A 12,174-nucleotide genomic window follows, 5' to 3' on the forward strand; every position below is an offset into this window, starting at 1 on the left:
GAGGATTCGACACAGTAAAGAATCAGGTGGAGAAAGTCTCTCTTCTTTACCAGTAACAGAACCACAGTCAGCTTTGATTTGCCTGGGTATAAACTATCCAACTTATGAATATTTTACAACCATTTATTGAAATCCTAGGCTAGATTTTCTTTCCCACAATGAGGTTCTGGGACACTTCCTCTAACCGTCTGTCACTTTATACTCAGGAATGAGAACTAATTTTAATATTAGCCTGAGCCAAACAGAAAATGTGCTAGGAAACAAGGCAGTAAAAACACAAACAGCCTCTGGAAGTGCTCTGATCTCTTAAGTTCTGTAACATCGCTCTATTCTCCCACCCTGGAGGCTCTTCTTGTTTTTCCTCTGCCTCCCTTGCCTCTGTCCCACCAAGGCCTTGGCCTTGGTCTCCTATTCTTGTTACTCAGAGATGCACTTTGTCTCTCAAGTTCATTTATGCCCATAGATTCAACCAGTACCTATAAGCTACTGATTAACAAAACTATGGTTTTAGCCCAGTTCGTGAACTTCAGACTTACCAACCCAGTTACCCGTTTGATATCACTTGGATATGCCACAGGAACTTTAAATTCCACATATGCAAAGTGAAAATTATCAACTCCCCACACCTGTTTACTTCATATATTCCCTAGCTTGGTTACTACCACTAACCACCCAAATATCCTTACTATAAACATTGAGAGTTAGCCTAGATTCCTCCTTCTGTCTTATCCTGCATATCCTCACATAAAATCAATCACCAGGTTGCAGCAGTTTTACTTTCTATTGCCCATACATATCATCCTCATCTCTGTCTCTTCTGCCTCTGACTAGTTCAGTCTCTTGTCATCTGGCATCATGACAATGACAGTAGTCTTCTTGTTCATCTTGGATTAAACCTGTTAATCCACAAGCCAGTTCTATCCTGCACACTCCTGTCAATGGGATTGGATCACCCTATAAAGCTGGCCATGGCACTTCCTTGTTCAAAATTCTTCAAGGGCCCCCCTTCGCTGTGACAGCATTTCCCAAAGTCAGGTCCATGAAATGCTATGAGGCCCTTGAGAAGGTCCTTGCAAAATGGATTCTGTGGGGTTGCCAGGTGGGAGTGGGGGGGCAAGTAAAAATAAAGTCATATGCTATTTTATTCAACAAGAGTGTACTGCCCAGCTGGTGTGGTTCAGTGGTTGAGTGTCAACCTGTGAACCAGGAGATCACAGTTCGATTCCCGGTCAGGGCACTTGCCTGGGTTGTGGGCTTAATCCCCAGTGGGGGAGTGCAGGAGGCAGCTGATCAATGATTCTCTCCCATCACTGGTGTTTCTATCTCTCTCTCCCTCTCTGAAATCAATAAAAAAATATTTAAAAAATAAATAAGTTTTAAAAAAGTAAATTTAAAAAAAAAAGGATTCTGTGGGAAATGCTGAACTTGAGCCACATTTTGTATATTTACACTGCACGTCAGCATATCAAACATTCTGGTAACTTTTCCAGTTTAAAAAACACAGGATTTTCCAACTTATTTGACCTCAGAATCCCTTTTACACATTCCATCTATTAACACCATGAATACTGTGCTCTGTAAAAACATATTTGGACAAATTCTCGCCTAGAGAATAAATAAAATCTACTTTCTTGTGCAAGGCTTACGAGGACCTTCATGAGTTAGCCCCCATTTACCTGCTCAGATTCATTTAGTTATTCCTCCCCTGTATCTTCTAGCAATACTCTTTGACTGTCATTATAGCCTCCAGAGTTTTAATGTTGTTTCTTCTGCCCAGAATACCCTGTTCTGGCTGTATTCCCTAAGTTTCAGATCAAGCATCATCGCTTGTAAAGCTCAATTGACAAGCCCCCACCCCCACCCAGGCAGCTTAGCAGAAGGTTCCCATTGCACTTGCCCAGGCTGCCAAGTGGTGGTCTCCTTGCCTGCCTGTCTACCCTTTCAAGGTGAGCTCCTTGAGAGCACAGGGTCCAGCACAGAGCCCAGAGGGCAGCACAGAGCACATGGAACAGAAGCAAAAATGTGTCTGTCATTTTGGTAGAATGCTGAAGTCTATTTCTTTCATCAGTGTAAGCCTGCAAGGAATTAACAGTTGACTAAATAGTGAGTAAATGATCTTAATAGTAATTTTTTCTTTCAGAGTTAGTCTATGTTCATAAAATGAAACCAGTCAAGTAATGTTACCTGTGAGACCATGTCATATTTGCCACTTAGTACAAACATTCTAAAAATGACATCTTCATGGTGCTGGGAAAACTGGAAAGCCACTTGCAAATGAATGAAACTGGGTTACAGTTTGTCCCCATGTACAAAAAATAATTCAAAATAGATCAAAGACCTAAATATAAGAGCCAAAACAGTAAGTTACATAGAAGAAAATATAGGTACCAAACTTATGGATCTTGGTCATAGAGAATATTTTATGAACTTGACCCCAGAGGCAAGAAAGTAAAGGCAAAAATAAATGCATTGGACTATATAAAACTAAAAAGCTCTGCACAGCAAAAGAAACTGATAACAAAACAAAAAGGCAGCCAACCAGATGGGAGATATTTGCAAACAGTAGCTCCAACAAAGGTTTAATTTCCAAAATATATAAATAACTCATAAAACTCAATACCAAACAAACAAACAACCAAATCAAAAAATGGGCGGAGAACCTGATAATGCACCTCTTCCAAGAAGACATATGAACAGCCAATAGATATATGAAAAGATGTTCAACCTCACTGGCAATTAGGGAAATGCAAATCAAAACTACAATGAGATACCACCTCATACTTGTTAGAGTGGCCATTTTCAACAAAACAAGAAATAACAAGTGTTGGAGAGATCGTGGAAAAAAGGGAACCCGCATCCACTGCTGGTGGGAATGTAGACTGGTACAACCACTATGCAAAGCAGCCTGGCGATTCCTCAAAAAATTGAGAATAGAGCCCTGACCGGTTTGGCTCAGTGGATAGAGCGTCGGCCTGCAGACTGAAAGGTCTCAGGTTCGATTCCAGTCAAGGGCATGTACCTTGGTTGCGGGCACATCCCCAGTAGAGGGTGTGCAGGAGGCAGCTGATTGATGTTTCTAACTCTCTATCCCTCTCTCTTCCTCTCTGTAAAAAATCAATAAAATATATATATTTTTTAAAAAAGTGAGAATAGAGCTATCATACGACCCAGCAATTCCTCTCCTGGGTATATATCCAAAACCTCAAAATAATCTGTACTTATAATAGGGTAATATGCAAATTGGTCCATCACGCCGTCACAGAATGACCAAACAGCAGGAGGGCAGGGCAGTGAGCTACAAGCAGCGGAGAGCTACAGGAGGGTGGGCAGCAAGCTATGTGCAGCAGAGAGAGCTATGAGCAGCGGTGGGTGGGGCGGTGCAGCAGGGAGCTACTTGCGCACGGATCCACGTGCAGGGCCACTAGTGTATTCATAAAGATATATGCACCCCTATGTTCATGGCAGCATTATTTATAGTGGCCAAGACATGGAAACAACCAAAGTGTCCCACAGTAGAGGACTGGATAAAGATGATGTGGTACAAATACACAATGGAATTCTACTCAGCCATAAGAAAGGATGAAATATTGCCATTTGCAATGACATGTATAGATCTTGAGGACATTATGGTAAGTGAAATAAATCAGTCTGAAAAAGCTAAGAACCATATGATTTCACTCATATGTGGGATATAAAACTGAGACTCATTAACACACAGCAGTGGGGTGGTTGCCAGAGGGAAGGGGTAGGGGGTGAAGGAGGTCTCAATATGTGGTGACAGAAGATTTGACTTTAGTGGCAGGCAGACAGTACAATATATACAGATCTTGTAACATAGAAACCCACACCTGAAACCTATATGTTCATGTTGACCAATGTCACCGCAATCAATTTAACTGAAACAACAACAACAACAACAAAAAACGGCATCTTTACTTTTCAATGCTTAACATTTTCTTGTGTCAAGAGCCACATTTTGTTTGTTTCTGCGGGCTTCAATGCCATGTTTTATCTGTAATTTTCCTATGGTCTTTCCCATACTCTACACAAGGCCAAGACAAACCTTCCTCCTTCATCCCAGAAATTCCAATTTTAAGCAGAAAATTCAGGTTCTTTTCACTTTAAAAGAATCTAATTTAAAAAATGGTTTTACCTGTCTAAAAAGGTTCCTTAGATCTTTTGGATTTGTGAGGTGAAAGAGTAAATAAAAGTGAAAGTGGGTATAAACATTAAGTGTGAAATTCAACGTGTGTAGAAATTCCAGCACACTACCCTTCATGGCTGGGAACCAGTGACTCTAATGTCAAGAGCTGACAACAGAAGGGCAAGCGGGTTGCCAGCTGCAGCATTTGCTGACCTCGCCTCCTTACGCGGTGCGGCGCACACGGGCACAGTGTCAGGACAAGGAAACATGATACATTTTCATTAACTCTGAGCGCTTATCCATATATCATCCCCAGGCCAAGCCACTTTAGCTACCTCCTCCACAAAAGGACTGATCACATTCTCATAATTGAAAAGATACCTCTAACAGCTGGTGCATTTAGGGAGCATATGCTATTCCTGTAATTTTTGTTTCTCCAATTGTCAACTTGGTGTCCTTTCTGTCATTTGATGAATCCAATGACTGGTCGAAATAATCCCTGTTCTGTGGGTTTGGTTACAACGAACATGGATGAGTAAATAAACACATACAACTGCGTTCTCTGACCATGTCTGCTTGTTAGCCATCCAGGACAAGGAAAGTAACCTGTTCTCTCCTCTCTAATCTCAGTCGCGTGCAGCTTTTGGCAGGAATACATGTAAAGTGCTTAGAATGTTGCCTGCACGCAGTAAATGCTCACCGAAAGGTAGCTGCTTTTGTTATACCCTGGTTTTAACTGGCAATACTCATACTTGGGGATGCTGACAGCCGCTTGGGGGGCAAGGTCAGGCAAGTGGACTGGTGTAGGAGGGGTAAATCACTTGCCTCCAAGTGGGGTCCCAAAGCAACAGCCGACTCCCACAGCACAGCCCACCGTCAGCATATCAGTATAATAGTATGGCTGCTACTAGGGAGAGACAGACCAAGAGAGAAAAGGGAGGGGTGAGGAAGAGGGGCAGAGAGAGGAAAGGAGAACAAACAAGGGTGAGGAATAAGGCAAAAGGAAAGGCTTAAGTCACAGGGAATCATAGTGGTCCCATTGCCCCTGCAATTCCCAAGCCAAGACAGGAAGTGACCTCCTAGTGCAAGGCCAAACATAGAAAATGAAATAAAAGTTAGCTCAATGTATGGTGGGCTGGCAAGCCAATAAATGATCACCAGAGTGAGGCAGGAGGTGGGGACAGTCAGGGAGAAGAGTGTCAGTAGCAAGAGAGAGGGGGAAAGGACTTCAGACAAACAGCACTACCAATCCAGCCTGCAGGAAACAGCCGTCGGCCCCAAAAGAACATGCAGTTCTTTGGTAGAAAAGTGTGCGTGTCTGAAGACCAGGGGCTGAAGGCCCACCCACCAGTCCCTTCAGTGAGCACCCCCTTCCACCCCGAAGCTGTGGCAGCCACCCAGACCGCCCCTCCAAGTCATGCTCAGGAAATGGGTGGGAGGAAGTGGGACTTGCCTCCAACAGGGGCTGCAAAGCAGCATCCCACGCCCACTGCGCAGGCCGACACCACGAGGTCAAGCTGCCCAGGCACGGTCTGCAACAGAGAAGCACGCGGGACAAGGAGGGCAGAGGGCTGAGGTAAGGGGGCAGTGTAAGAGGATGGGGTGGGGAACCGGAATGAGGAAGCGACAGGGTAGCACAGGAGGGAATCAGGGAGGGGAACCGACATGGGGCAGGGGTGTGGACTGGCAGGTTAACAAAGGAGCGAGCCCTGTGCAGGCTCCAATGCAGGGGTGTAGAGCAAGAAGGAGGGGACATTACTGGACAGACACAGGCCAAACAGAGGCGTCGGGTGGCGAGGACAGGCGGCATATGTGTGTGGAGAACAGGGGAGCATGGATTAGCGCCATGCCCTGTTTTAGCATCCAGGCCAGCCCGGAGCAAAGGCAGCCCTCCTGACACCCTGAACACACACAGCCCCACTTCATTTGACTTTCTCCACCTTACCTCATACACCCCAGAGAACACAGACATAAACTTGCTGAGGACAGCGGCACAGATACTGGCAATGTGAACAAAAGGGCCCTGGGAGAGAGAGGGGGGGTGGGGCGGTCAGGAGCGGGGATCCAGATGGGAGGCTTTCTGTCATTTCACGCACTAACATTTATTGCTCCAGGCACCGTACTATATGCTAGAAACAGACGTGAGTAACACAGAAGTTCTGCCCTCATGGAGCCTCATCCCAGAGAGGAAGGGAGATGATACACCAGCATTTTATTAAAGCAGAAACTTCTAAGGCAGTGGTTCTCAACCTTCTGGCCCTTTAAATACAGTTCCTCATGCTGTGACCCAACCATAAAATTATTTCCGTTGCTACTCATAACTGTAATGTTGCTACTGTTATGAATCGTAATGTAAATATCTGATATGCAGGATGGTCTTAGGCGACCCCTGTGAAAGGGTCGTTTGACCGCCAAAGGGGTCGTGGCACACAGGTTGAGAACCGCTGTTCTCAGGTCTAGGGAGGGCAAGGGGACAGAGATAGACGGGACAGATGAGGTGGGATGGGGGCGTGTCTACAGAAGGTGCTCAGGGATGGTCACCAATGAGTAGTGCCTTATTGAAATGAGGGTGTGCGTCACGTGGGCGCCAGAAGGAAGAGTGTTCCAGGCCGAGGGCACAACAAGCGCAGGAGCCCTGAGAGGGGAACAAGCTTACAAGGTTGAAGGACAGGAAGACGGCATTGTTACCCAAAAACAGTACGTGAGGAGCAGCCTGGGAGGACCAAAGAGGGACAGCAAGAAGCCGGGTCACCACGGGCCTTCGAGGCCCAGTGAGAACTTTGGGTTTTATTTTAAGAATGGAAAGGCACTAGAAGTTCTTGAGCAGAGGTCAGACATTCCTGATTCCACTTTGAAAACATGACTCTGGCTGTGGTGTGGGTTATGGACTGTAGCAGGACAAGAATGCCCAGGAGCATAACCTTGAAGAAAGCACAGCTTCTCTCTAGGTCTCAGTTTTCGCATATTAAAACAAGGGCATTGGTCTGGAGTGTCTCTAAGGCAGAGGTCTGCAACTGGGGAAGACCCCCACCCCCCAAGGGAACATTTGACAATGTCTGGAGACATTCTGGTTGTCACAACTGGGGGTGCTATTGGTACCGAGGGAGTAGAGGCCATGGATGCTGCTAAACATCCTATCATGCCTAGGACGACCCCACCAGAACCAATATTATCCAGCCTCAAATGTCAACAGAGCCCAGGTTGGGAGACTGCTCTGAGGCCCTTCCAGCTCTGACGTTTCTGTTATTCTGCCCCAGGAGGAGGGCCTTCCCATGATTCTCTCGTCTTCCCCCTGTTCCCCTTGTCCCCTTGGCTCTGACTCTTGTCCTTGTGCCCATGCTCATGTCTGTTCCCAGAGCCACCATCTGCCCAGCTCCCACCTCAGGGGCTACCACCTACCTCCTTCCCCACAGGAATGCAACTGCCCAGACCTGCAGTCAGGGCCACAACCTTGGCCACGAAGGCCTTGAGGGTGAGATATTCCTTCAGGATAACTCCACGAAGTATTGTCTTCATCTCAGGGATCCCAGAGCCTAAAAGGGTTGCAAAATGATTGTGTGCAGGTTTAAGTTGGAGGTTCAAAGGGAGATGAACATCCAGACAGTGGACATGGAGATGGGATGGGGAAGGGAGAGGGCTGTGCTGGGGAGGACAGTGACAAAGCAGAGGCAAGGGCTGTCAATAGGGCCGGGTGAGGGAGGGAGAGGGGTGGAGAGGGGTGGAGGGGTCAACAGGAAGGACAATGCGATTATACCGATGACCTGATGTGGGAGGGTGCAAGGGGAAGTTCTCACCAACAGCCTGGGGAGAGATGAGGTGGCAGAAGTGGGCACTGAAGAGGATGAGGATAAGTGGGAAGGACACCCACACCAGGAACTGCAGAGGAAGGCTAGGCTGCACCTGGGAGTAGGTCCACTTGTAGACTATGGAGACACACGCTGGGCTCAGTCCCGCGTGGATGGGAGGACATAGCCCTGCCCCCCTTACACTCCACCCTCTGCCACACAGTTCAGCGTGCTAGGAGCATCATCTCACAGACTATCCCACAGAATCTTACGAGATGGTACTATTCTCATTGGACATGTGAGTGGGAGACCTGAGTTGCTGGAAATGCCCTGTTCCTTCCAGTTCCCACCACTAGTAGGAGGTGGAGCCCTTGCTGCAAACCACACTGGAGCTGGGCCTGCAGCCCAGCCACCCCGGTTTGCCAGGAACTGATGTGAGAGAGAAACATCAATTGGTTGCCTCCCATAGGCACCCTGACCAGGGACCAAACCTGGAATGTAGGTATGTACCCTGACAAGGAATTGAACCCCCAACCTTTTGGTGTGTGGGATGATGATGCTCCAACCAACTGAGCCACCATAGCAGGGCCACAATGGTAACTTTTGCATGCATTCTTTTATCTCCCTCTAAGTCACTGCCACCCCGGTTTGCCAGGATGTTTGGTACTCAAACCAGAGAAAGTCCTGGGAAAACTGGGGTGAGTATTAGAGGGACATCCATAGCTTGGCTGTTGGCAGGTGGCAGGTGGGAGGGACAGGAGACATAGATCTAGGTTTGGTCTGGTCTTGTTCTGGGCCTGATCTCCTCTGTGCAGTGTCCCCCCTCCCAAAACACACCCAGCTTATCCTCAGTAGAAACTCTAGACACAGTCAGGTTATGGGGAGAGGCCGAGGGGACAGGGCCAGGTGAAACCTACCCTGGAGGGTTTTGGCACTAACGTAATCCATGCTCCAGCTGACCAGAGCCATAAGCAGCCCCAGAAGCACCAGAAAGATCCAGTCTTCCCCTAACTTCCTTCTCACCACACGTCCCAGGCGGTAGGTACAATCTATAAGAGAAAGGGGTAAAGAAGAGTGGTAACTAGTCACTGCTCAGGCCTATGACTGAGGGCTGGAGTGGATGTCTCTTCTCACGTCTCATTCTTCATTTCTCTGCCAGGTGCTGCCTGGCCCCTTCCAAAGGCACTAAAGTTCAGTTCCCTACTGGATTCTTGAATTTCTTTCTAAAACTCATTTCTCGGGGCTGAGCAGGAGGGAAAGTGGGGAACAAGGCAAGTGAGAAAGAAGTGGGGAGAGCTGCCTCTCCTTAATACTGGGAGGAGGGCTTTGGGGTGTCTGTGGGGAGTGGGAGGGTGGGATTATGTAATAGGATGTCCAAGTTATTCTCCTAAGCCCTGCCCCTCCTCTATCCCAGATCACTTTATTCTGCAGTCCCCATCACCTTGGCATTTAGAATAGTGGTCCTCATCTGTGCTGTCCATGGTGGCACTGGAGCCCATCTTCCTGGGCATGCCCATGCCCTGCTCCTTCTCTGAGAATTGCTCCTTGTGATGGCCATAAATCTGGACAGAGGGAGAATGGGAATGCCTGTCTTGCAGAAAAGTCAAAAGGAATAGACAGAGGGAAGCACATAGACCCCACAGAAATACACAAACAAACAGACAATCTTTTAAAATCCTGGGTGTTGAGGGCCTCAGGCAGCGCCACTTTGTGGTCCTCCTGCCCTCAGCTCCCCACTCTCCATTCATATATGTCCCTCTCCATCTGTACTCATCTTGGTCCATGGCAATGTTCATCAAGGAGGCCAATTTCTACTCTAAGAAGAGTTAGAACCGAGCATCTGTGTCAATTAAAAGTTTTCTGTGTCACTCTGCTTACTGTATCTCAGCCTGTGTCTCTAATAGCCCCAGACCCCTCCTACCCCGACTTCTCTCCTGGAATCCTGACACGATGGGATGAGGACAGACCAGCAGGTGACTCTTGGCTGCACTGTGCCTTGGTGTGTCTAGCCATACTGGAGGCCTCTGAGATGCCCGGCCAAGCTTAGAGAAAGCCCATCCCTCATTCCCTGGACTCGTGTGCACCAACAGGAATGAGTCCTGAGAAAGCAAGTGAATTCACTTCCTGTCAGAGCAGGGTAATTAGATGCTCCCCCAAAATGTGAAGAGGACAGAGGAGCACCCCTCGGATTTGGTAGCCCTCCACTCTCATCCCCAGCTAGCCTGGCCTGCCCCACTGCACTAACTCCCTCCTCTGTTGCCAGGGTCAGGCCAGGCCATGTTGCTGGTTCTGGGAGAGCCTGAGTGGAAGAGATCTGATTTCACAATATGAGCAGTAGAGTGGGAGCTGGAGTAGTGGGCAGGTACAGGCTCATAGCTGTTCTGTCTTCTGGAATGAGGTTAGTGATGAGGGAGGTAGTGTTTCTGTCCACACCCCATCCAGGACACAGCAAGAAGATACTACCTACCAATGGTGCTCAGTACACGCCCTTCCACAGGCTGTCTCATTCCCTTTGGTCCCAGGCTGGTGGAGATGAGGAAGAGGGGTGCTCTAGACCAGAACTGGGGAGCCAGGTCAGTGCTGGCTGGTTCAGGGCTAAGTACCATAGCAGAGCAGGGCTGGGGAGGGAAGGGAGGCATCCAATCTGAAAGGGGGGTGGCATCTAGGCTTGGTTAGCAAGAATGCCTGTGTGTGTGTGTGTGTGTGTGTGTGTGTTTTGGGGGGGCGGGGGAGGATACTGCATGTGGGTGAGGGTATGAGGGAGCTCACACACGCAGTGGCATGGACTCCTCAGCCAGTCACTTGTGTAGCTTATGTAAGCATGATCTCCTCGTGCATGTGTGGCCTTGCCGTCCCATAGGATTCATGAGATTGCTGGGAAAGGTCATATAAAAGGACTTGTGTCTACTTAGCTAGGTCCAGCCTTCGGCAGGATTGTCATATTTTGAATACACTGCCATGTACTTTTTAAGTTAAAAAAAAATAACACTGCTTTTTCTTTTCACCCAACCCCTAATTTCCCTCAGTCCATCACACAGTCAGCTCCTCCAACCCACCACCCCTCCCCTCAGGGCTTTACCTGTGTGGGGTGGGCGTTGGGACGGGAGCCTGCATCCCTCCGGGGCCTGTGCTGGAGGCCCCCATTCTCCGAGGGCAGTCCGTAGCTGGTGCAGTGTTCGAAGGGCATGTACTGGTACTGGGGGGCACTACCCCACCAGCTTTGTTCGCGCCCACGCCGCGGGGACTCAGATGGCTTCATGCTCCCTCCCCCCCGCCAGGCCTTGGCCTGCTTGCCCCCGTCCAACCCCCAGAACAGCTCCTTAAGCCTGTCCTCTTGCCTGTCCCCAAGGCGTCTGGGGCAGCATGCCCACCCCCAGCTATATATAGCCATCTCTCCATCACATGACCCCCCCACTGCCACATCTGATCTGCTTGGGGTCGAAGCAGGTGTGAGAGCAGTGTGGGGGAGGGGCTGGGGTGAGAACCTGAGGGACAGCCCCGCAGGGAATTCCCTTAGCAGGGCAGCAGCACTGTCCCCCCTCCTTAGTCACCAGGAGGCTGCCAGCCCCAAGCCACTGGTCCCTCTATAAATATCGCCCAGACCAGGATGAAAAACTGCTCAGCATGCTCTCCAACCTGTGTGCGTCCAGAGGGTGTTAAACCTACACCATCCAGTGCCGCCCCTCTGTTCCCCAGCATGTGGAAGACCAGGCTGCGGTACTGGACGTGGACGGAGTGATTTCAAGGTCTGGAAACACTAGAGAGTAACTCACCTTGGGGAGTAACTGATGCTTCTCTCCCATCTTTCCCTGCTGAGTTGTTCCCTGTTCTGTGTCTTCCCAAGGTTTAGTCCTCATCTGCCAGACCACCTCTCCCAAACCATCAGTGTTCAGTTTTCTCCTCCTGGTTTGCCTTTCTGTCTGCCGGGGGCTGCTAATAATGCTTTGGTGCCATCCCTCGACCCCACCTTATCTGTCACCCACTGGGTGTGGGGCGCTGTGGGAAGCAGAGTGATAGCCTTGCCTCCTCGCATTTCTACCACTTCCCAGACTGTGAAGTGTCAGTGCACAAGCATCATGAATTTATGGGGAGGGACTCAGCTTCCGTGTGGACTGAGCGGTGCCCGCCTGTCTATCCAGGGGGTTAGATAACAGGGGGAAGTGGGCGAGGGGCAGGGGGATGCAGAGGAGGGGAGGGAGTATTTCTCATGAGAACCCACAAATATGAATGATGATGGGGAAGTAC

At 48.9% G+C, this 12,174-nt stretch overlaps 1 protein-coding gene across 1 annotated transcript in view; it reads right to left on the bottom strand.

Annotated features, from left to right (window-relative positions):
- Positions 1 to 11,259, bottom strand: part of CLCN1 (chloride voltage-gated channel 1) — a 28,986-nt gene extending 17,727 nt beyond the window's left edge. The window contains exons 1-7 of the mRNA XM_006767977.2: positions 11,009 to 11,259; positions 9,371 to 9,491; positions 8,847 to 8,978; positions 7,939 to 8,067; positions 7,544 to 7,677; positions 6,090 to 6,167; positions 4,970 to 5,048 (exon numbers count right to left, since the gene is read on the bottom strand). Coding sequence (XP_006768040.1) covers positions 4,970 to 5,048; positions 6,090 to 6,167; positions 7,544 to 7,677; positions 7,939 to 8,067; positions 8,847 to 8,978; positions 9,371 to 9,491; positions 11,009 to 11,188 — 853 coding nt within the window. The 5' untranslated portion in view covers positions 11,189 to 11,259. The remainder of the gene's footprint in view (positions 1 to 4,969; positions 5,049 to 6,089; positions 6,168 to 7,543; positions 7,678 to 7,938; positions 8,068 to 8,846; positions 8,979 to 9,370; positions 9,492 to 11,008) is intronic.
- Positions 11,260 to 12,174: the final 915 nt, after the last annotated feature.

This window comes from Myotis davidii, unplaced genomic scaffold (genome assembly GCF_000327345.1).
Source record: "Myotis davidii unplaced genomic scaffold, ASM32734v1 scaffold22, whole genome shotgun sequence".
Classification (NCBI taxonomy): Eukaryota; Metazoa; Chordata; class Mammalia; order Chiroptera; family Vespertilionidae; genus Myotis; species Myotis davidii.